Genomic DNA, 23,553 nt, shown 5'->3' with positions numbered 1-23,553 from the left:
CCCAGCTAGGGAGCCTAGTGGGGCTGGGAGGCTACCATGCTGCCAGGAATAGGGGGGACTGGAAGCCGGGAAACTTGGTGCAGAGGTGGGGAAGAGCTAGGAAGGCTTGTGTGTGATCCAGCTGAGCTTGCCCCCCGCCCCCCGGAGAGCAAGGACGCACAGTGCCCCCCCCAGAGAGCAAGGACGCACAGTGAGGCATCAGGGCAGGGAGTAGGGCTGGCAGCAGGGGGCTAGAAATGACCTTCCCTGGTCCCGCAAAATCCCTCATCCGGCACCAATCAGGTCCTGACCAGGGAGGTCCAACCTGTACTTAGCATCCAAACACCATCCTGTAGCAATATTTAGTTTAAAACTTGCTTAGCATGGATACAAGTCTTGTTAAACAGTACTAAATTCCATAATGGCTTAAAGTTCTAGACAGGGCTTCATAACCTAAGGATATCGAATTAGGTCTGTTCCAATATTTTCTTGCTCATGAAGATCTTTATGTAACTTTACGATGTACCCAGATTCTTAAACCTAATAATTTGTTACTAAATTTCCATCAAGCCCCTTACTTTTATTCCTGCCAATTTACAAAATCTATTATGAAAAAGATTGGCAAGTGTATGGCTAGCTCCCCAACTAATGGCTGTATGGCTACAGATGCATACAGAACTGGTGCTTCCGCACTTTTCTGGGGGCACATAGTTTATGCACAAAAGTGAGTATACCAAGTAAGAGTCTCGAGCTAAAAACATAGGATTTGCCCATTACTTTACTCTGCCACTCACACGAGTGCAAAGTGGATGGAAAATGCTACCATTCTGACTTGGGAATGCAGTGCATTTTCCCCAATGGCATCACAGAACCCAGGTCAATGGAGAATTAGGCATCCCTTCCTGCTCAGAGCAATCTCAACATTTTTATCAGAAAAGTCCAAGGTAGAAATCAAAATCTGTCACAACCAAAAGTCAGGTGAAAAAAGTAAGCCCTGGTTACCCAGCAGATTTTTGCTCAGCTAAGCAGCATCCAGTCAATATTTTTCTTTACATCAACCTCGCAAAATCATTTAAAAAGAACCAACCCTTAATAGCCTAGACATAAAATTTACTTGCCATGTTGATGACAAAAGATATCGAACTTTAATTGTCATACTGGCCTCCTGAGTGATTGAGTCAAACTTTGTAAGGTTGCTTTAGATACATGTCTTTACATGAACAGAGGTTTGTTCTGTGGTCTTGCATTGTGGTATTTGGGCTCAGTCCAGATATGAGGTAACCTTGTACTTTCTTCACAGGTTCAGGGAGCTGGCAGTAAGGGATGGCGGGACGTCACCACTTTCTTTTCTAGCAAGTCAGACGATCTTTCTGAAAGGTACTGTCTTTTTGTTTGTTTTTCTGCTCTGTAAAATGCATGGATTTATAATGTATATCCAAGATATACTTTGTGTTTTCCCTATAATATAAAAGTAACACAGGAGACTTTTTCTTCAGCAGCACTAGAGTATTGAATTTTAGTAGAAAGAAACATTTTTCATCAAATCTTGCCTGGTTTTCAAAAGTAATAAATGCATAATAAAGAGGCGCACACATACCCATTTATTATATTAAAAGGTAACACGGGATGCAAATTTTTATTTTAATTTAATTTTGCTGGCAGTAAGTATCTTTTTTTTTTTTTTTTTTTTTTATTCACACACATTCCGTTGGAAGAGATCATCTTTTATATTTTCAAAGTGATTATTAGGGATGTAATAGCATAACCATTCACACCGTTAACTGAGAAGTCTGGGCTTATTGACTACTCATGCCCTGCTTCCGGGGAGCCAGCTGCTGCTCTGCATTGCTGCTCTGCATTGCTGGCTCTGTTTCAGAAGCAGAAGCACTGTAGCAGAAGCACAGGAGCAGAGCAGCAGGTGGGACCCATTATGCGCTGGGAGCCTGCTTACAAGCCAATTCCCAGTGTGTACCAGTTCCCAGGGAGCTGGCTGCCATCCTGTGCTGTGGGTGCATGTAACTGTTTAACTGCCGAAATGTTCAGTGATTACACAGTTACCCAATTACAGTAGACTTCCGATAATCCGGAACCTATGGGACCTAGGTGGTGCTGGATTATCAGATATGCCGGACTATCAGGAGGTACTATAAGATGGTTATATACAGTAAAACTCCATTAGTCCGGCATCCAATGCTCCGGGACTCCTGATGGTCCGGCACCATCAGGAACCCGGAAGTGCTGGGGCAGCCGGACAGGCTTCCCCCATTCAGCTGCTGCTGAAACTGACCAGCAGCTGAATCGGGGAAGCCGGGAGCAGAGCAGCTGGGATGCTGCCGGGTTGGTCCCGTAGCGCTGCCCCTCAGGGCTGTGGGACCAACCCGGCAGCAGCACCCCAGCTGCTCTTGGGGACGCCTGGGGCAGAGCAGCTGGAGTGCTGCCGGGTTGGTCCCGCAGCGCCAAAGGACGGCGCTGCAGGACCAACCCAGCAGGACCCCAGCTGCTCTGCCCCAGGGGTCCCCGATTCAGCTGCTGCTGAAACAGATCAGCGGCTGATTCCAGGAATCCCGGGGCAGAGCTGCTCTGCCCCGGGCTTCCTGGAATCAGCCGCTGATCTGTTTCAGCAGTGGCTGACTTGGGGACGCCTGGGGCAGAGCAGCTGGGGTGCTGCCGGGTTGGTCCCGCAGCGCCGAGGGGCGGCGCTACAGGGCCAACCCGGCAGCACCCCAGCTGCTTTGCCCCAGGTGTCGGGATTCAGCCGCTGCTGAAACTGACCAGCAGCGTCACTTTCACCAGCAGGCTGAATCCGGACACCTGGGGCAGAGCAGCTGGGGTGCTGCGGGGTTGGTCTCGTAGCGTCGCCCCTCGGCGCTGCGGGACCAACCCGGCAGGACCCCAGCTGCTCTGCCCCAGGGGTCCCCAAGTCAGCCGCTGCTAAAACAGATCAGCGGCTGATTCCAGGAAGTCCCCAAGAGCAGCTGGAGTGCTGCTGGGTTGGTGCCGTAGCGCCGCCCCTCGGCGCTGCGGGACCAACCTGGCAGCAACCCAGCTGCTCTATTGCAGGCATCCCCGATTCAGCTGCTGCTGAAACTGACCAGCAGCAGCTGAATCAGGGATGCCTGGGGCAGAGCCGGACTATCGTAAGGGGGGGCTATGAGGGGTCTGGGGTGGCATCCTCTCCCACCCCACTCCAGACCCCTCATAGCCCCCCTTCTGATAGTCCGGCATATCTGATAATCCGGCACCCCCTGGTTCCTAAAGGTACCGGATTATCGGAAGTTTACTCTGTGTGTGTGTGTGTGTGTGTGTGTGTGTGTGTGTGTGTGTATACAGTATATAATGTAGACAGTATATATATACAAAGTGTTCTTAACCCTTTTTATTGTACATACTGTATACAGTAATGTTTTAGTTTTTTTAAGCCTTTTTTACCCTTTTTGCTCAGTTCAGCTGCTGCTGCTACCTTGTGACTCATATTTTGCCGAAGCTCACTCACTAGGCTCTTGCCATTTTGATGCCGGACTATCAGGAATGCTGGACTATTGGATGCCGGATTATTGGAGTTTTACTGTACCTACTTTTTCACATTCCTAATGATTACTCAAATCAGATAAATCTGAAAATTAAAACTTAGGCCAAACTCTGTTCTAAATATATGAATTCAGGTTCTTCTGCCTTGCTCGTGATTGATGAAAGGATACTGGCACTATCATTTCCTCTCTTCTTGTTGGTTAATGTCATTGCTGTAAAATTAAATGCAGGAACACCATTTTTTTCTGCAGAAATTTTTCATTTATAAGGTGATGACAGACAAGCTTAGTAGGAGATGAAGGTTTATGCATAAGTAGCTGGGTTAATTCAGTAATGTGAGAAGAGTGATACAGCCGCTGATATTTTTTTCCATCTCTGTTCTTTTTGCTTTAAAGACCTCCTGAGAGCGACAGCTATCAGAACAGTGGAGGAGAGGGCTATCAGAACAATGCTGTAGATCAAAGCTTCTGGGAAACCTTTGGTAACTCAGACCCACCCAAGGCTCATAAGTCCCCAAGCAATGACAGTTGGACCTATGTGGACAATTCCACAGAGAAGAAAAGCTCTGATAGCTGGGACGTCTGGGGCTCGGGGACAGTCTCCAACAATAAGAACAGTAACAGCGACAGCTGGGAAAACTGGGAGACCAACTGGGAGAATGCAGGAGGGGAGAGTAAGACCAAAAAAACTCCCAAGAAGATGACAAAAGTGTCTTCGGCAGCTGATGAAGGCTGGGATAACCAGAACTGGTAGGACTCTGTCACCCTGCTTCGCATGGCGAAGGAAGGAGTCCATGATCTCTGACGGAAAAAAGTTTCACAAGCAACTGGATTAACATGGTTGTCCTTATTGACCTGTTACCTTGTGCTTCCCTTTCATTCTCCCCTTCTTCTGTTCCAGTTTAGCAAAACAAATAGTGTCTGATTCTCATCATTACCCTATGAAGATGTGGCTCTACCATCATAAAGGATAGTAATAGATATATTCTCCTTACCATTGCACTATCGGAGCTGGTTATGCTAACTTCCTAAAATGATGGGTCAGAGGAACAAATCAGTGCAAGCATGTTTTCATGGCACAATATTGCATGTGTAGTTTCTTAGGCTTGCCCCTCCAGTATTCCTAACTTCTAACGAAGTTCTAGAAAACATTGGAGGGTGGGGTGATGCAAAGAAAGGAGGGGATATATCTTCAACAGATAGCCAGCAATTGAATGAGTGAACTGCAGTTAATTCAGTACCAATTTAAATGCCTCTCTGTACTGCTGGAACAGCGTTAAATCTGGCAGTTCAAAAAGGCCGTGAAGACACTTTTTATTGAAGCTGTGTTTTTAAATTTCACAAGGTTTGAGAACTTTTTTTAAACCATTTTTTTTCTTGGAGAATTCTTAGATGAGAGAAAACTAGAACTAGATAATAATTAGTATGTAACTTACCATTTTTGTCAGCCTGACCATATAGGAGTATTCAGAATTGCACCATTTCTTATTTTTGCCCTTTGATTTACGTATGCATGCAGTGCAGATTTTCTGCAGGAGTATCCTACATAATTGTGGTATTTTTCCCTTTAAATATTGTGTCTTCCTTTCTTTAACTTTGTTCTTTCCAGATTACTAATTTCACCTGCTTTTTGTTAAAATGAAATCTTTCTCCTCTTCTGCTTGAGCTTTTATCAGCATTTATAGACCACAGTCACAGTGAAACATTGGAAAAATCCAGCAGTAAGACAAAATAAGAGGAAAGAGTGAAAACAAAACATTGTTAAAGATAGAGGCAAGCTATTTTTGAGATGAATAGGACTTGGATTTAACTGTGAAACTTGAATTTAGCAGATTAGTTTAATCAATCTCTTGCTTCTAATTATTTAATATAATAATTTAAACCACCTTTTCCTCCACAATTTCCCTAGTACCTTTAAAAAATTTTCAAAGAAGGTTTGGTCAGGTCTCAATTTGGATTTTTTTTGCAGCTTTTTTGTGATTATAAGCCCATAACCTTTGAATATGGAAAACTTAGACTAGAGGAATTCAGATCTGTTTCCTTTTACAAGGGTGTCCTGTGTTAAGTATCTGTCTGCCGGGGGGAGGGAGGGAGAATATAGCTCTATTTTTTATTGTCATTGTGGTGTAATGTTATAAATATACCACATGACTGAATATTGTAGTTAGAAGTCACTTGAAAACTTCAAATCATGGTGCCATTGGAATACTTCAGGTATCACTGTGGAATTCTGTACCATGGTCATTATTTATGAACCTTTGGAGAATGGTTCTAAGAGTATCTTTGTATTGATGAATTGACCAAATTATATTTGTTGCTGATCATTTGACAAGTTTTCTGTCTCAGCATTGCTTGCTTTCTGCCACTCACTATGGAGAAAGTTCATGTTTAACCAGTGGAAGTCGGCCACAAATTAGCTGTCTTTAGCAGCCAGAAAAAATCATCATGATTTACCCAAAAAGTATTAATGGTTTCTTGTTTATCGTGTAAGTAGTAACAGCCGTAATATTGTGGAGACATTTTTGATCTTGCAGGGTTGTTTATTATATTTCTAATTATCAGTTGAATATTTTTCTGGTCTGTTTTATCCCTTCTTCTGTATTGCTCTCCCATCTTCTATCTCAGTGGTTTTCTCATGGTTTAGTGCCCTTTCAGTAACCTTTTAGTGATCTGTTGAGTTCCACACCTAACCTGAGAACTTTATGCAATGCTAGTGATTATCTAGAGTTTGCTTGTGCCAGATTAATGCAAGACTTTGTGTGTCACACTAAGGAAAACAGCAGCACAGTAAGATCTAAGACTCTGATGCTTCTTGTGGTAATGGCACCATTTTCAAGAATGTTTACAGACAGAATCAATACAGGTGATTTTATTGGAATTTCTGCTTTTCTGTTTGAGATATTGTCATGGCTTGACTGCATGTTAAACATGTTACAGTTCATGTATTTTTATGCATACCCGTCTATTACTTGTTCTTCCTTTCAAGTGTCTGCTGCCTAGTTTGAAAATGTAATGCATGTACTTTGAAGGTCATGCTATGTAATTTATATGTGAAGTGGTATTGCACAGTCCTTGACTAGCAATTTAATTTTGTGTAGTATTGCAGTAATAGTGACAGCAAAAAGCACCTGATTGGCTGGGTTGTCTGACTTCTGAAGCTGTTTGTCTAAAGTGATGTTAAGCTGATTTAGCTTCCTCTGTACTATTTTCTTACTGTCTTTTTTTTACCAGCCTCCTGAAATAGCTTACTGTAATAGGTTGAATGAGCTGTCTAAAAATAATTTCATGTGCATACTCCATTATCCCTATTCTCTCCACTTTTGTGATTTGCCTAATAGGGACCTGTTTACATCACAACTTCAGCTAAGCTGGGCTCAACCTAGTTTTTGGCTATATGCTTGAACATAGTAAAAATCATTGCCCTAACTGGGTAGAACTCTGTGACAGTGCTGTTCTTCCAGTCCAGGTGAAAATGAAGTGAACATCTTTCTACTTCTCACTTTTGTGAGAGTCCTAACATACCTTATACTTCCAGAAAGGTATTCTAGGGTGGCTAAACAGTAGCATAGTGGTAGGAGATATAAACGGAACAGTAAAACTAGGTCTTTTGCTCTATCTAAGTGCATGCAGTTCCCATTCATTTTAGGACTGCTGAATCAAATATGAATTTTTTGCCCATCTGAATCCAAATATTCTACCATGTAATTGAGTAGAGGTGAGAGAAGGGTGAAACTAAGGCATTTCCTTCAGTCCAATTTTTGTTCTCCAAGGTTTTAATGTGTTAGCTACTACTTGGATAGGAAGTCTCTGCCATTTGAAAGCTGTTCTGTTGGGGGAGAGCAATGTCACAGACCAGTTTTTAATTTAAAGTGTTTACTTATCCTAAAAAGCACCCTCACAGCTGGCACTCTTATATTCTTGAGAGGTACCAGTAATTGAATGGCAGAGCCTAGGCTGCATGGATGTGGCCGAGTACTGAGTTGGAGACATCTTTGATGTATGCAAGCCTAGAGTGCCCCGGTATGCTGTGCCTGTTGTTTTGGAGAAACAGGATTTCTGTTTTCAGGATTCTCAGTTGTTCATCTTTCACTGCACGAGAAAATATGGTTAAAACAAGAGAGATGGGTACTTGGGAAATGGGGGTTGGAAAAGTTTTCTATAGGATACCACATCATCCAGGTTAGCCTTTCCATGCTTCAGTCTCTTTTTCATTTAAATTGAAGGATCTCAGCAGTGGCAGAGTTGCACAGAGATTTACTTCAGGGGCTTTCAAACTCCGCGCTGTTCGCAAAGGAACAAGACGTTTTTGTTCTTGAGCGTTTCCAAACCAGAAACGGGATCTTCTGTTTCTAGTGTTGAGGATTTTGAAACGTTCCTTTTGTCTTCAAGCCTGTCACTACTTACTAAATTTCAAACTATCCTTGGCCAACGCTCCATAATTCTAGATCTGAAGGAAAATGCTGCTGCTTTTTTCCCCACTCCAAGCATTGTAACATTCCATGGGGAGATAATGTATTTCAATGTAATAATCTGTGCAATAATTTAACCAATGTGAGTGAAACCTCCTTTGTATTCTAATCCAGGAAACAAGATTTAAAGATGCAGTGTCCCTTCTTGAGGTCAAAATAGCAATCAAGTAAGCAATCAAAAGTATTTTAATATCCCTATTGTTTTGGTAAAGTGATTTAATTTTAAAATCCCTGCCCAAGGAGGGTTTGTTCAGTCTAGGGATAAGGTGGAAGTAAAGTAAATAAGTGGAATCTAATGCCCATTGCTAAAGTGATGTATTGTAATGGCCTAGAATGACCTTCTCTAGAACTATTTTTGGGCCAGCAGAAATTTGGTAAATGAGTGGGGTACTGGATCTTTAATTTTTCTTAATGTGTTATGTGAAGTTCATGGGAATGGTAATTTCAGTGAAAAATATTTCTTGTTCTTTAGAGTGGTACTGGACTTGAACTGCAGTATCCTCTCTTAAAGGAGCATTACAATAAAGCAAAGAGAAATGGAATAGAGTGGTGTCAGTCTTCTGAAGTGACTACACTTAATTCTAAAAGCCTAGAAAAAACCATCCCCTTTGTGTGGGCCTCTTCCTTTGTCTTCAGTAGAGTGAAACCTGATCTAAATGTCCATGTATAGGACAAACAAAAAATAGGTGGTTTAACAAATGGGAAGTGGTCTTGCTAACAAAAGAGAAACAGTGTTGCTTAAATAAATGGACACAATGGGGTGATCTAAAATCAGGATAGTATCTTTTACTCCAGTATCAATATGAAAATGGGCTCGTGCAAAGGAGCATTACAGTGACGTAACTCATCCCTGGCATGGAATTCTAGGGCAGCTGAGTGCTATCATTCATGTCCTTGTGTAGTTGAGATCACACAGATTCTTCACTGGAAGTTAGTGGCAGTGACATAAGCTCACCTGAGGAGATGCTAGGTTTTAAGATGATCGTGAAAGGAGGAGGAAACTGTGTAGGTGGGGAATTACTGTTTAAAGATTATTTGTTTTAGTAGTTTTGGACGACAATTCACACTTGATCTCAGCCCTTTCTTGAACTATGAAGTACACATGAACAGTGAATTAAGCACAAATTTATATGTACAGCAGTCTCACTAACCAAGCCACAGGGACATCTGACATTTTTTTTTAATAGAACATTCTTCTCTATGAAATCTGCTCTTTGGTTAATACAGGATTACAGATAATCATGGATGTGATTAATTACTGAACTGGGTTTGATTTTATACATTATGTGAATCTAGCGGCTCAGACTGACCACTTAGCATTTACAAATCTTGAACTGTTACCTCTTTGATCAGTCAGGACTGATTCCTCCCTGCTTTGTTCACACACGTAGTTTTATTGACCTAAGGCTGTGTCTACACGACACAAATGAATTTAGTAATCGAACTTGTGCTCTACTGCCGACTGAAGCATTACCTGTGCCCTGAGTCCGTTCGAACCAGGCCATTTGATTTAAGGTTTGCCGCCTGTCCCCACTTGAGTACTACTACATAATTGCATGCAAAATTACATTAGTGTAGTCAAGGACTTAACTTGAATTAATCTGAATAAAGTGAGCAGAGAATCTATTTGGCCATCCGCCTTGAAGGCAACCACTCAGCAACATACAAATGCACCATGGAAAGGCTTAACAGATCTATTTGGAATTTCAAAGCAGCTACACGCAGAGCAAGAGCTGCAGGGAACACTGGAAAAGCCTGTGGAAGGTGGCATGGCGGAGGCTGAGGCTGTCAACACTTCAGTAAAAGAAATGGCTGCTGACAATCAGCTATATTTTGGGCATTGTCCCTTTTCTGTAAATGTCTGTTTGATACTGTGATACCTGTTGAATGAGCATGTTCACTGTCCAGTGGTATTACCCTTGACCAGCTAGCGACCATTCACAACAAAAGCCAGCTTGGAATAGCACCATCTAGAGTCTCCATGGGTTCACCACCCATTTGATTTTCTGAATTTCAAAAGCATCTAAATGTTTGTGTATTATGAGGCTTTTTACAGCTGGCAGCTGGATATGCTGAGTAAATGGCAGATTACCTCAAATCACAGTCACTCCCAGGCAATACCGCATACCATTGACTGTACATTTGGGGTTCTTTGCTTGTATGCTATAACTGCTTTAATATACTTTATTCAAATGAGCATTGGTCCTGAGAGGTGTTTGCCAGTGATCAAGGAAGTGGGCAAGCCTCACCGTTTTTCCCAAACTGCACAGGGTGCTTAGGGCTGTGTAAGAACCTAGACCGGATTAAGTGAGCTTATCTTTGAAGCATGTCTAATGGGGTGTTGCCATAATGAGAGCACTTGTTAAGAATCCGGAGGAAAAAATAAATGGGGTTTGATCAGTGTCTAGTTTTAGCTACTGACACGAGGCGGGACGCCTCTGCTCAGCCGAGGCGAACCCGCCCCGCACTGAGCCAGCTGTGGTGCTTGCACTTCTCAGCGCCGCCGGGAAGCTGCGGCCGGTCTGTGCGGCTTGCACGGCTGCAGCCGGGCAGCATGCTGCCCAGCGCAGAGGCAGCCCCGGCGTACGGCGTAGTGACGTCGGGGAGATGAAGTCAGGGGCGCGACAGAGGCGGGGAGTTTAAAAACAGAAGGAGGAAAACCCGAGGGGGAGGAGGGAGAGAGACAGGGTGGAGAGTCGGCGGCAGAGGAGCAAGGCAGGTAGGGAGTAGGAAGCAGCCCAGGGCAGGGGCTGGATTGGGCACGGCGAGCCGGAGGGTTTCGGGGTTAGAGTCCCCCGCCGGCTGAGTGGGTCTGGTGGGACCTGCTCTTAGGGCTCTGGGCTGGGGCCCGTGAGTGAGGGCGGGCCCGGGCGCCCCTACTCCCTCCCTCGGCTGAGGGCTGAGCACCGAGAGCGTGGCTGCTGCGAAAGCGAGCGCGTTACGCTCCCAAACGGCGGTATCGGCCACCCAAGACCCTGGCATAGGGGGCGAGGGGGTGAACCTTCGCCGCCGCAGACTGGATTATAGGAGGGGTTGCACCCCAACAATAGGACTTCGGGGCGTGGCACCCCCAGAGCTACGATTATTGTTCATGCTTTCAAACCTTTAAAAGAGGTGACTTGCAAGAAGCTCCAGAGACACTTTTTTATCTGCTGTGGTGTCAGCTGCCTGATGTCTAATGGTCCATGTCAGCATAGCTGTACTTGATCAAGACATCGGAGCCATGGGAAAGGAAATGTTCTCTATTTAGCAATTTGCTGATACACATTCTAAGCAAAATGTACCTTATATTTTTGGGGGATCCTCAATTCATTCCCCCTCTGGGCTCTGAATTTCACCATGACCCTGCCAGAGCAGCTGGTCTCATAAACTAGCTAAAACGATCAAAAGCAGCCAGTGCTAAACTCCATTGGGAGACTGCAAGTGTGGTGAGCTCTTGGGAAGTGACTGACTGACTCTGAGGCTGAGCTTGTGCTGTACCTCGCTGAGCTTCCTATTGCCTGCTCAAGTGATCCAACACAATGCTATCAGCCGCCCACAGTGTGTAAATCTGCCTTTGTTTTTCCCTTCAAGCTCGGCCAAGCCTTCCCTCTGAGAGGTTCTGAAGCTGTCCTGTCACACAATAGATAAGTCACCTTCTGCCAGGAAATACAGAAAGGCTTAAGCTTGTTTCTGTGAAATTTATTCTGTTCACATCTGATTTCAAGTGTGAACAGCTAAGGTTTGTAATTCTCCATCATATTGCTTGGGTTTTTGCTTTGCTACCCTGTGTACTGAAGGCTAGATGTTTTAAAGAAATGTTTGAACCTGTACTTAAGTCCCACTACCTGTCTACCTCAGCTGTATCTTGAACAAAGGCGTGTTGGTTAAGGTATCAAGCTCTGAATCAGGCCTTCATTCTCATAGAAACCTTCCAGCCTTTGTGACTGCATATAAAAACTGTGAATGGCTTCTATTTAAAACTGTGTATCTTTATAATACACGTTTCTGTTGGCATGAGCAATTAGTCATTACACGGCTACTGTAAAGGCATAATAAATTGTATTGAAACCACAGTTCTAGTCTTAGGTAGCATTTTCATATGCATTTATCATTAACCTACTCCTGTTAAAGTCAATACAAGTTGGACCAGTGATTTCAATGGGGGCAGAGTTAGGCCAGTGCACACATGAACAATATGGTATCTTAGTACTCTGACTTGTCTGTGATATCTCATACATGCAACCTTGTCCAGCTCTGTCTAGATACCACGGTGGTTAAAATACTGTCCATTACATAGGGCCTTGTCTCCCCTAACACTAGAACTCAGTGTAACTTAAACTTTTTGTGACCATGGAACACCGAACTATAATATTTTTTTTTGTGCGGAACACCTGTTTTGTGGAGCCTTGGGTAAGTTTCTTAGGGTGTCAACACTAAGAGTTTTGCCGCAAGAGCTTATGCAAGTGAAGCACCGATTAGCATTTTCCCATGCTTCATTTGCATAGTCTGTTTCGTTCCATTTTTGCGCTAGGAGTTTTTGCGCAAAAACAGGCAGTGTGGATCTTTCCTTTTTGCGCAAAACCCCCTTTTTCTACAAAATCCTTATGCCTGTCCCGGAGATAGATCCATTGCAGGATCCTTCTCATAGATGCCCAGAATTGTTACTCTTACTGCTTTTGCTGATGCCAACCGGTTCTGTCTGGGAATGGAATAAAATGAGAAAACAATGGACAGATGTAAACCTAATCCGAGACACTTATTAGTGCTAGGAGAATAGAGAATCAGGCAATTGGTGGTAGCCACATTCTTTTGTCACACTGTCAGAATAAAGGCTATTTCAGGACTTGTATCTTCCATGGATAGCAGGCCACTTGCTTTTCTTGAGCTTAGTACTGGCATTGCTCTCACTGACATATTCTTCTAATTTGTGGTCTCCATCTAACTATACATTAATCGCACTGCATGCTCTGCTGCTTGTATAGCAGTAGCACCTACGGGGCCCTTTTGTGTAGCGTGCTCTATAACTTGTAAATAAGATTTGGGCTCATAACTCTAGGATTATGACAAGATGAACACTAAGCTTCTTATGCATGATCAACATGTCAATTTTCCTTCTGACCTCCAGAGGGGGTTATTTTACTACCTATAGTAATTAAACCCAGTTTAAAGGGGATGAAGCCTAGAAATTACACACACAATTGCAGACTTGTTTGTCTCCTTTCTCCCCTGTCTTTTCACTATACTCTCTGTATTCTGCATCTCTTCTCCTGCATCCAGCTTCTACACTAACACTATGCTTGAATGCAGTGGTGGTCTCCCTTTGTTGTTGCTTCTGTAGCACAGAGATCAAGTGGCTGTACCTGTTTTTTTTATTTTTGGGGTTTTTTTTGGGATGGGGTAGACTTTGGGATGAACTATTGCGTCTTACTGGCTGAAGCCAGTTTAAAGTGCTTGGTTTAGTCTGAGACCAGGTCTATGCTAAAGGGGACGGTCAAATCAAGTTATGCAACTCTAGCTATGTTAATTACATAGCTGGAGTCAATGTACCTTGATTCGAGTTTCCCCGCCATCCTCACAGTGGGAAGCCGACAGGAGCAAATGCTTCTGTCTGCTTCTCTTACTCCTCACGGGAGCAGAAGTACCAGCTATGGATGGGGTGCTTTCTGAGTTCGATTTAGCAAGTCTTAAGTAGACCTGGTATATTGAACTCCAGAAGATCAATTGTGGCAGTGTTGATTTTCCCTGGAGTAAAGACATGGCCTAATTCTATCAGATAGAATTTACTCTCGTCTTGTCAGCCTGGTCCTCAACCTTCCGACTAACACAGATTCCTTTCTTTGTGATGGTAAGATGGGGGGAAAGGAGAGCAAGGTGTTGTTCCTAGGGCTGCTTGTGGTGTTTCTTAGCAATAGCCAATGCCAGAGCCAGTGGTGTTAATCAGAGGCTCTGTTCATGTCTGCAGTAACAATTGCTTACAGAGCACATGTTTTAAAATGGATCTGGCTAGGATGACACACAGCACAGCAGAAGGAAATGTTCCTGACAAGCTAAGTGCAAGGCTTAATTATAGTATAATTAGTGTGTTCTCACTCCACTGTGGGAAAAAATGGGGGAAACATACATAAAATGAGGGATTACTCCTTGCTCTCTAAAGTTCATGAGGCCTTCCATCCTCCGGGGAAGACTTTGGGTCCAGAATCAGCTACTGCCTGTGTGTAAAATATGCCAATTATTGAGAGGCAGAGTAAACAATTGGATCTGGCACTGGACTGGGAATCAGGAGACATGAATTGTTTTCTTGACGCTTGTCATTCACTGTCTGAGAGATCTTGGGCAAATCACTTCCTGTCTCTGGGTTTCTCCCCTGCTATCTTTTGTCTTGCCTATACAGTCAGCTTTTCTGAGCCGTGACCCTTTATGCGCTGATGCAGTGCCTTGCATAACCAAGCCCTGATCTTGGGCTGTCAGGCACAATTTGTAATACATGTAACATATACCCAAGGGGAATCCTGTGGGTTTCTCCCCAGCCTTTCATTTATGCCATGATTGTGTATCTCTGCATATTCAGCATGTTTCATAATAATCCGCGTCGGGTAATTTTCCTCTTTGCTGTTAACTCCTTTCCTGTAGAAGCAGCATAACTAATCTGAGCCATACATGCTGCAGGAAGATAGTATACTTCCAAAGAGGGGTGGGGAAACCAGCCCTGTGGGCAGTATGGTGCTCTGTGGGAGCTGTGGGTTTTATTGTCAGTGTTTATCTTTCTCACTAGGGAAGCCAGAGTGGAGTGTCCTGCAGAGATAGCATGCTTAGGCCTGTGGTAAGAAGTCTTTCATCCTCCTTCACTCAGTGATCTCTCTAGCATCTGCCCCTCATGCCTGGGTGAAGCCAAGTCACTCTCATAAACACCAAATTCATTTTCTAGTGTTAGATGCTTACGGATGAGACTTTGCTTTTGAAGAGAACTTTATTATCCCTTGAGTTTGGACCTTTCTTCGGCAGCTTCCTACGGGCTCAGTCTTCCCTGCTGTGGCCCTATAAGCAGGATTCATAAAACAAATGCCTTCATTCACTTAGCAAGTGCCGCCCAAGGCAGCACTTCCTGTTTCCTACTAAACAACTATTTTTAAATTGCTGTAAAATACGTAAGTTTGCAACGTAGAACCATTGCTACAGAAGCCTTCATTCCCAGGCTGCTCAGACAGGCAAACGTGGACATTTTAAAAAGGAAAATAAAAGGTGGTAATCTTGATACGCTGGATGATTCCACACTGCTTTCGTCATCTATACCACCTTCTGCTGGATCAGCAGTTTCTGAATGCCTTGTGTTTCCTTTGCACAGCTCGCTGAGCATGACTTAGAAGGAAGAGATAAGGGCACAGAGCAAAGTGGTATCGGAATCCACTTAGTGGTGCAACAGATTATTCTGATATTGACGGGACCTAGATAGGAGCAATTCCTTTCACTCAGGAGTGGCTCCAGAGGGAACCAGATCCATTTAAACCGACATGACACTACAGCCTTGGTTTGGATTTTTTTAATCGTTGGAAAGAGGGAGAGGGCTTGGAATAACCCTTGCCCGCCCCTCCCCCCATCTCCCCCCAAGAATGATGAGGAAAAAGGAAATGAAGACGACATTGCTCTTCAAGGTTTTTCTTACTAGGTACGTGAATGGGTCGTCAACTGGCAGCCTCCTCTCCCCCCCCCCCCCCGGGGGGCTGGGAGCAGGAGCCGATGGGTGGAGCAGGTCTGGGATCCTGCGTAGTCAGGTAACCGGTTAAACATTAGGTTAACCTAACGTTTAATTTTTTTAACTGATCAATCAGGATTTTACATCCCTATTTCTTACACAAGTTTGTTGATTTCCAGTGTTGCGAACTTTCACGGTTGTTATCACAAGTCTAATGATATTTGCTTTGCTTCAGCCTCCAGCTTTTGGAGTCATGTGATGAAAGAATCTAAAAAAAAGCAAACTTCTAGCCCTAATGTGTCTGGAGGAAAAACTTGAAAATGTATCCCCAAATTACTCAAAATCCAGAAAGCAAATAGAAATCCCCCCTCCGCCCATCTGTCTTTTGTAAATTCTTCTTATGATTTCAAGGGGCTTAATTCATGATATTTATACACTTAGGGTAGACAATACTCTATTTTTATTGGAAAAAGCAGAATACATTGAGCTAGTTTCCTCTGGTTATACATGTCCTGCACTATTGACCTCAGCAGGTTCCAATATTAGTGGTGTTTCCTGGAATGAAAAGTAGCACCCTTTCAAGGATGTGCATGTTCCAGTCTTAGATTTATAAGTGGCTAATGAGAAGTTGTTGAATAGCATGGTCACTTTCTGCAAGTGCTATGTAATAAATCTCCCTAGCCTTGGATACCTCTGCTGTACTTGTCTCATTATAGTCTCCCAAGATAGAAACAAGGGTGACTGGATGCTACAGAGCATTAGGGCACATTTAGAGCAATTTCCCTGTGCAAAGCTGTCCTAACTCTGGCTTAGCTAGCCACAAGAGCATTCCCTTTCGTGAGGGGAAGTTCTTAAGTGGAGTGACCTTAGCGTTAGAGCACACAGCCACCTTTGCACCCCTCTGCAGCAGGGAGGAGCCCCCCCAACGTTGCTGAGGATTTGGGCCTCTGATGTGTACTCACTTCATATTTTGTTTGTTGTTCTGCAGTTGCAGTGCAGAAGGCAGTGAGCTAATCTACAAACTGCCCTAGCCCTGGCATGTAGCTACTTAGCTGAATATAAAGTTAAGGTGTGGAGGTAGGCACCTCAGTGCCCGATTTATGTGCAAGCTAAGTAAGCTGCATCTTAGGACCTCAGATTATGAAGGGCCTCTACTACTTTTTTAGTTCTGTCCTTGCCTATTTACTGATATACATGCAAATACAAGATGTTATTTCTGTTTTCATTGTCCTTTCTGTTAGAATAATACATGGGGTTTTTAATACTGTGGGGCCTCTGAAACTTGACATAGCCAGTAGGGGTGGGGAACCTTTTTTGGGTCAGTGGTTGCTGACCCACAGAAAAATCAGTTGGGGGCCTCACACAGAAGCAAACAAAAAAAAAAAAAAAAACCACCACCCTTTCACTGATGTGGCCACAAGCTGAGAACTGAGAATAAGGATACTCCCCACGTTTCTCTCGCACACCAGAGCCTAGGGGAGCTCAGGCTAGTAGGTCTCCAGGCCTTAAGGTTCCCCACCTCTGCTTTAGGGCCTCAACATGTCTTAATCCAGGCCTGCCAGGCTGCTGTAGAATGCTTTACATTCTACCTCCCCACCCTCACTGTCATGGTTCCTGACTGGGTTAAACATAGACTGGGAGACAAAACTTACATCTGGACTGCATGACTTGTGGCCAGAACTATTTGCTGTCAGCTAGAAAGGGGCAAAATCCATCCTCCACCCCCCCCCACACACAGTCCCTAAAATTGAGGATTCTACTGTGTTGCTCTAAGGTTTTGCTCTTCTGAAGAAATAGGTGTGGGGGAAATTGACACACACACAAGGGGGGCTGAGGTAATGTGTTAAATAAGGTCAACTTTTGGTTGGCGGTCTCTTTCATCAACAGGAGTTTTTCACCAACAGAAGTTGGTTCAACAACAGATCTTCTATCTTGTCTCTAATAGCTTGGGACCCAGCTGGCTACAACCGTGGAAACATGAACAGTGGTTTCTAGCAGCAGGCAAGTGACATTACGTGTGCTACTTGGGAGCAGGGAAGTAGAAGTCAATACCAAGAATCAGCCAGTCTCCTTTCCCTCCTAACAGACAGTTTTGTGCATGCCATGACTTTTATACTTCTGTTGGCAGCCCTGAGCTGTAATGTGTGGAACGAAGTTTGGAGACATAATAATCCAAACTTTAGAGTCATTAACAAGGATGCCTTTGACAGAGTCTGCAGCATCCTCTGCATTATGTCTGAAGCACCATCGCATAAATAAAAGACGTAGCAAGCCTTTATTCCCCCCTTTTTTGATGACTCACACAGTTATCATTTATGAACGAGCTCATCCAATTCCCTTGAGTGTTCCTCATCCCCACTCAAACATAGAACAGAGGTGCTGGAAGCTTCTCTTTGATGTAACAACTTGAAGAATAGCGAGCTGCAAAATAAGACATCCAGCGTTACCCAGGGGCTTCTCTGTCTCTTCTGTATTTCTAATGAGTTGATTTGGTTACTAATCCTCTGAAATGGAAAAAGTCATCCCCTGGAGAGGAAGCCTAAATTAAATGACTTTTGCAGTGGTGTATGCATATTCATCAAATCCTGGGATTGCCAAATGATGCATCGGATAGTATGTGCCATTTGTGGGCCTGATAGCTAATTAAACATCACAACATCTGTGTGTGCGAGAAGGGGAAGAGAGGTAAGGCGTATAAACAAGATGGACAAGATACAGCCTGGCCGGATCCGGCCCACCAAGCCTTTCAATCTGGCCCGCGACCCACTCCACTGGACTCACGGGTAGCGAGCATCCTCAGGGCTCAGAGCAGCTGGCTGTTCTATCTGTCTCTGTGCTTGGGGGGTGGGGGGCAGCGGGAAGCTTCCTGTGCTGTGAATACCGTCCTGTACCCCTACTCTTACCCCAAGCTTCCTTCTGCACCCAACCTCCATCCCAGACCCTGCATCCCCTCCATAGAAAAGTGCGGCCTTTGACCTCATACCAAAATTTTGGAGTGCCCCCCCCATCAAAAATTATTGCCCACCCCTGGCATGTGAGGCTTATGTTACCCACTGCTGAAATGTAGCCAGCTCTGGGGTGGAGCTTAACATATGCCTAGCAGTGCCCTTCCACGGTATACGACATTTCAGAGTGTGGATTAAAGATGATGATGAAACTGTAGTGGGATTTCTTGAGGTAAAAAGAATGTAGTTCTGTGTCTTCAGGGTACATTTGTTCATGGTGTTAACACCCTTATTTTTATGAAAAAGATGATGGGCTCCAATGGGCTGTATTTTGCTGAAGACCAAGTGGACAGTGACAATGTGTGAATCCCAGTGGGCAGGCAGTTAGTCTCTGTACATGCAGATTGGGGACGTGTTTGCAGGCAACTGCACTTGGCCCTAACCTTGTGACTTTGTTGATAGCTTGTCCCTAACTAACGACCAGACTTGTGAGGGACTGAGCTTTATAGCTCCTCAGAAAGATCACCCTTCCTGAAAGATAGTGACTCTTGCATGGGAATGGTCAGGATATCTGTGTTGGGGGTAACAGTGCCTCTTCCGTCAGGTGCTTACGATGAGCTTTTCAGGCATCAGGGCCTCCTTGTGCTGAGCTGCTGCCTAATGGTCCCAGTTCAGGCAAAGGGCCCACTTTGATCCCTGCAGGAACTGCATTCTTACAGGTTGGTGAAGAGCCTTGTCTACACTTACCAGCACAGTCGATCTACTTCAGCAGAAGTCAATACTCACCCCAGTGTCTTGCGTGTGATAAAGTGGGTGGGGGCTGCTCTCCCGTCAATGCTGACTACTCTTCTTGCCTTGATGGAGTATTAGTGTCAATAAGAGCGCGCTCAGAGATCGAAATCAACAGCTGGTGGATTGATCCCTGCAGCGTCGATCCACCGGGAAGTGTAGACAAGGGGAGTGTCAGCAATTCCTTTTCCTTGTTTTTTGTGGGGTTAAGTGAATACATGAATGTTTAGTTTAGATGCAGATAGCCCTTTACACAAGGGAATTTAGAAAAGCAACAAACCTTTCCTGCTTGTACAATTTGTTTTAAACAGGTTGGCAAGTGTTGCCGTATCTTAAACTGTTACCATAACAGCAAAACCATTTTTTTTCTCTCTGTCTCTGCCTTAGAGCTTTGCCCTAAATATTTTCCCTCTTTAACTTGTTGGTTTTGGTATAAATTCTGGAGGGAAGAACAGTGCAGCGAAGAAGAAAAGCAAATGGGATCTAAATGCTATTCTGCACTATCACAAGAAGGCGGCATGGTTTACAATATGGGGCATAGCTTTGTGGTGTATATATTAGTTGTGTATTGTAAACAAGAGCTAACTATGTCAGGGTTGTAACCTGGTTACAGGGTGATGAGGACCATAACTTCTTACCGGGAGTGGAGGGTAAGTAGGTTCCCTGGCTTGGGTGTCATTGTGAGGGTTTGCCCAGATCCGTAAGCCGTGCTTGAGAGTGACTTAGGTCAGAATCATAAGTTTCCACTGGCAGCAGCAGATTTTGGTCAAGGGGGAGGGAGGAGAGTCAGTCAGCTGCCGGTAATTTTCGCAACATACACAAGATGATGTATCAGGATGAGATGTCCGTAAAATGGAAGTCGTTGGACACGGAGAGCTGGCTCTCTTGATGAGCTTTGTATTTAGGTGGAGCACAAGGGAAGGGGAGCTTAATGTAATACGCACTGGCTTAACGGGGGGATTGGGGCTGAGGAAGGTCTGAGAGGAGTCCCAAGCTCTCAGTGCCCAATATTCTGTCACAACGAACGGAGTGGCCGTGCTGGGTAACAGTAAACCCAGTCCTTCCCTGACAGCATTAGATTGTATGAGCCCCAAACTCACATAGGTGACTTGAAATGTTGTGCCATTGCCGGCAACAGTAGAAGACAGTGCCCCTACTAAAGGAGTCCTAAGGCAGGGGTCAGGATTTTTGGCTTTTCTCAGAACCTGTCCAGGTGTACAAGGGGAGTCGGTGTTTCCCTGAGTATAGGATGCAGCATGGTCAGTGGGACACAGGTTACAACAGGGGGCACTATGGTTTGTGTGTGTGTGTACATATATAAAGAGCCTTTTAATGCAAACAGTCCATCATTGCTCTTATTTGCCTGGCCAGACTTACACCACTGTTTGGCTTGGACAAGGCCAATGTAATCACTGAAGAGTTATTTAGCCAATTGGATACACATCTGAGACTCCTTCATTAGCATAAAGGGAATCCTTTCCTACTGGGTGAGACGAAAACCAGCATAGGTCTGGCTTGTGTAGTAAAAGGTTTCATTGCTCCTTCTGCTCAGTGTAGCTACGGGAAGAAAGGGTTTTGGTGAAACAACCGAGTTCATTCAAATTCTGAACTCATTTGAATTCTGCCCAGCCCCTGTATGCTGCTGGAGCTGGCCCCTGAAGCTCCAAAAGCCATAGCAATCCAAGAAAGAACTTCTCTGGAGCAGATATGATGATCACCAACATGAGAGACATCACAAGGACTGAACCAGACATTTCTAGACATGATTTCCTTCAGTTTGAGCTAAATTCCAAGCCTCTAGAATGGGGATGGGAGGCTGAAGCAGACCCATATCCTCTGTGGTTTGGGTACAGAAGAGGACCAAGCTTACCCACTGAGCAGAGAATTACAGAGGTACAGTAAAGAAGGGCCATAGGTTGCCTTATGCAGGCTGCCTTGGTTCAGGGGTTATGTTGATGGAAGGAGAGGGGACTTCATACGGTATGTAATTCTGGGGACTCTCAGCTGCTTGTCAGCACAGAGCAGCCCCAGGCTGCTTTGGGTAAAACACAATGGAAATTAAAGCCCTTCTGTTTTATGCCAAGGTCCCCAGGACTCCCAGAGGGATTAGCCGGGAATAAGGAAGGTCAAAAGGTGGAATAAAGCCTCCTTGTAGTCTCTGGGCTGTGCTGTGAGTACGACACCTTTGGGGATGCAGCCTAGAATCTCCTCCCATGTTTTCATCCCACTGACCTTAGCAATGAAGGCTAAAGGGGAGAGAGACATGAAGCATGCCATGGATGCAAAACTTCGTATCAATAAGGCCGATCACATTTACACTGGTGTGTGTGAAATAATTTGAAGTCAACACTTATGCAGGCATAAAACTGTTATACAGGAGAGGAGAACGATTCCCCTCCGTGTTTAACTGGGTAGCTTGGAGAACACATTGTGGGTGTCTTAACTACATGGCTCCGTCGATGGAGCCATGTAGATTAGACAGATAGGCAAAGGCAAATGAAGCCGCGATTTAAATGATCAGCTGTTTGTCGGCTCAGTGCGCTAGTCTGGACGCTCCCCTGCCGACATCAAAGCCCTTTGTCGGCAGCCCCGTTATTCCTCGTGGGATGAGGTTTACCGGGGCTGTTGACAAAGGGCTTTGATGTCGGCAGGGGAGCGTCCAGACTAGCGTGCTGAGCCGACAAACAGCTGATCAGCTGTTTGTCGGCTCAGCGCGGCAGCCATGTAAATTTAAATGAAGCCACAATCATTTAAATCGCGGCTTCATTTGCCTTTGCCAAAACAACAAATCTACATGGCTCCATCGACGGAGCCATGTAGTTTAGACGTACCCTGTGATTCATCAGAGATGTAGAGTACAGCATCCTCCCCTTCAATAAACAATGCTGAGAATTTGATCCCAGAGAAAGGTGATGATAAAAGAATGGTTTCTAAATATGCTGTGTTCTGAGCTTGGAGATCATGATGCTCACAAAAGAGAGCCTCTCCTGGAAAAACACATGTATGGAGAAAGTGAACAAAGAAAGGTAATTGACCCCTTTGCATAACATAAGAAATAGGAGTCACCCGATAAAAGTAACAGGCAGCAGTTTAAAACCAAAGGAACTATTTCTTGTCACAACAGTCAACCTGTGGAACTCATTGCCAGGGGATGTTGTGAAGGCCAAAAGTATGAGTGGGCTCAAAAAAAGAATGAGAGAAGTTCATGGAGGTTAGGGCCATCAATGGCTATTAGTCAGGATGGGCAGGGATGCAACCCCATGCTCTGGGTGTCCCTAAATCTCCAGCTGCCAGAAACTGTGATTGAACAACATGAGATGGATCACTTGACATTGCCCTGTTCTGTCCATCTCTTCTGAAGCATCAGGCACAGGTCAAATCAGAAGACAGGCTACTGGGCTGGGGGGACCATTGATCAGACCAGTATGGCTATTCTTATGTCCTGGCAAATACTTTCACTCCTTCAAGGTCTATTTTGGTTTCATACAAAAAGGCTGTCTAGACTGCATCCCTTTTCCGTAAAAGGAATGCAAATTAGACTTATCGCAATTGCAAATGAAGAGGGGATTTAAATCCCCCCCCCCGCTTCATTAGCATAAAAATGGCTACCGCTTTTTTCCGACTCGGAGCTTTGCCGGAAAAAAGCGCCAGTCTAGACGCGGATCTTTCGGAAAATAAAGCCTTTTCCGAAAGATCCCTTATCGCTCATTTTAAGATTTAAATCCCCGCTTCATTTGCAATTGCGATACGTCTAATTTGCATCCCTTTTATGGAAAAGGGATGCAATCTAGACGTAGCCAAAGTGTTTTTAAAAATCCATCTTCTTTACAGGATTCAGAATTGTGCATCTGAGTCTGCCAGCAGACACAATCTACCAAGCCCGGCATCATAGACAGTTCTTTTGAGGGCATGCACACAGCTGCCTCTCACTGAAGGTTGCCTGCCTCTTCACAGCTTAAGAAGCAAATTACCCAGAAGCTGAGATCCAAAATGTGTCTGGTAGGATTCAGTAACAAAGAGTGGAAGATTAAACTAATTGCTTTTAGAGGACAACATGCCAGAGGAATAAGGGACAGGATATGGGCAGTCCTCTAACCATGTATTTTGGATAGTAATTTAACACACTGATTCCTCCCAAGCTGCCGAGAACCTGGGGTTCTGTATGCTGATTT

The 23,553-nt window shown here is 44.5% G+C and overlaps 2 protein-coding genes across 3 annotated transcripts in view; both read left to right on the top strand.

The window, feature by feature from the left end:
- ARFGAP1 (ARF GTPase activating protein 1) overlaps positions 1–12,030 on the top strand; it is a 39,691-nt gene extending 27,661 nt beyond the window's left edge. For both annotated transcript variants that reach the window (XM_075901051.1, XM_075901050.1), the window contains 2 exons: positions 1,280–1,356; positions 3,903–12,030. In XM_075901051.1, the coding sequence (XP_075757166.1) occupies positions 1,280–1,356; positions 3,903–4,260 (435 nt within the window). In that variant the 3' untranslated portion in view covers positions 4,261–12,030. The remainder of the gene's footprint in view (positions 1–1,279; positions 1,357–3,902) is intronic.
- Positions 12,031–13,347: 1,317 nt separating this feature from the next.
- LOC102449711 (DEP domain-containing mTOR-interacting protein-like) overlaps positions 13,348–23,553 on the top strand; it is a 60,941-nt gene continuing 50,735 nt past the window's right edge. Inside the window, exon 1 of the mRNA XM_006132496.4 lies at positions 13,348–15,620. Within this exon, the coding sequence (XP_006132558.2) occupies positions 15,565–15,620 (56 nt within the window). The 5' untranslated portion in view covers positions 13,348–15,564. The remainder of the gene's footprint in view (positions 15,621–23,553) is intronic.

Source organism: Pelodiscus sinensis, chromosome 18 (genome assembly GCF_049634645.1).
Source record: "Pelodiscus sinensis isolate JC-2024 chromosome 18, ASM4963464v1, whole genome shotgun sequence".
Classification (NCBI taxonomy): Eukaryota; Metazoa; Chordata; order Testudines; family Trionychidae; genus Pelodiscus; species Pelodiscus sinensis.
This window is presented reverse-complemented; position numbering and strand designations above follow the sequence as displayed.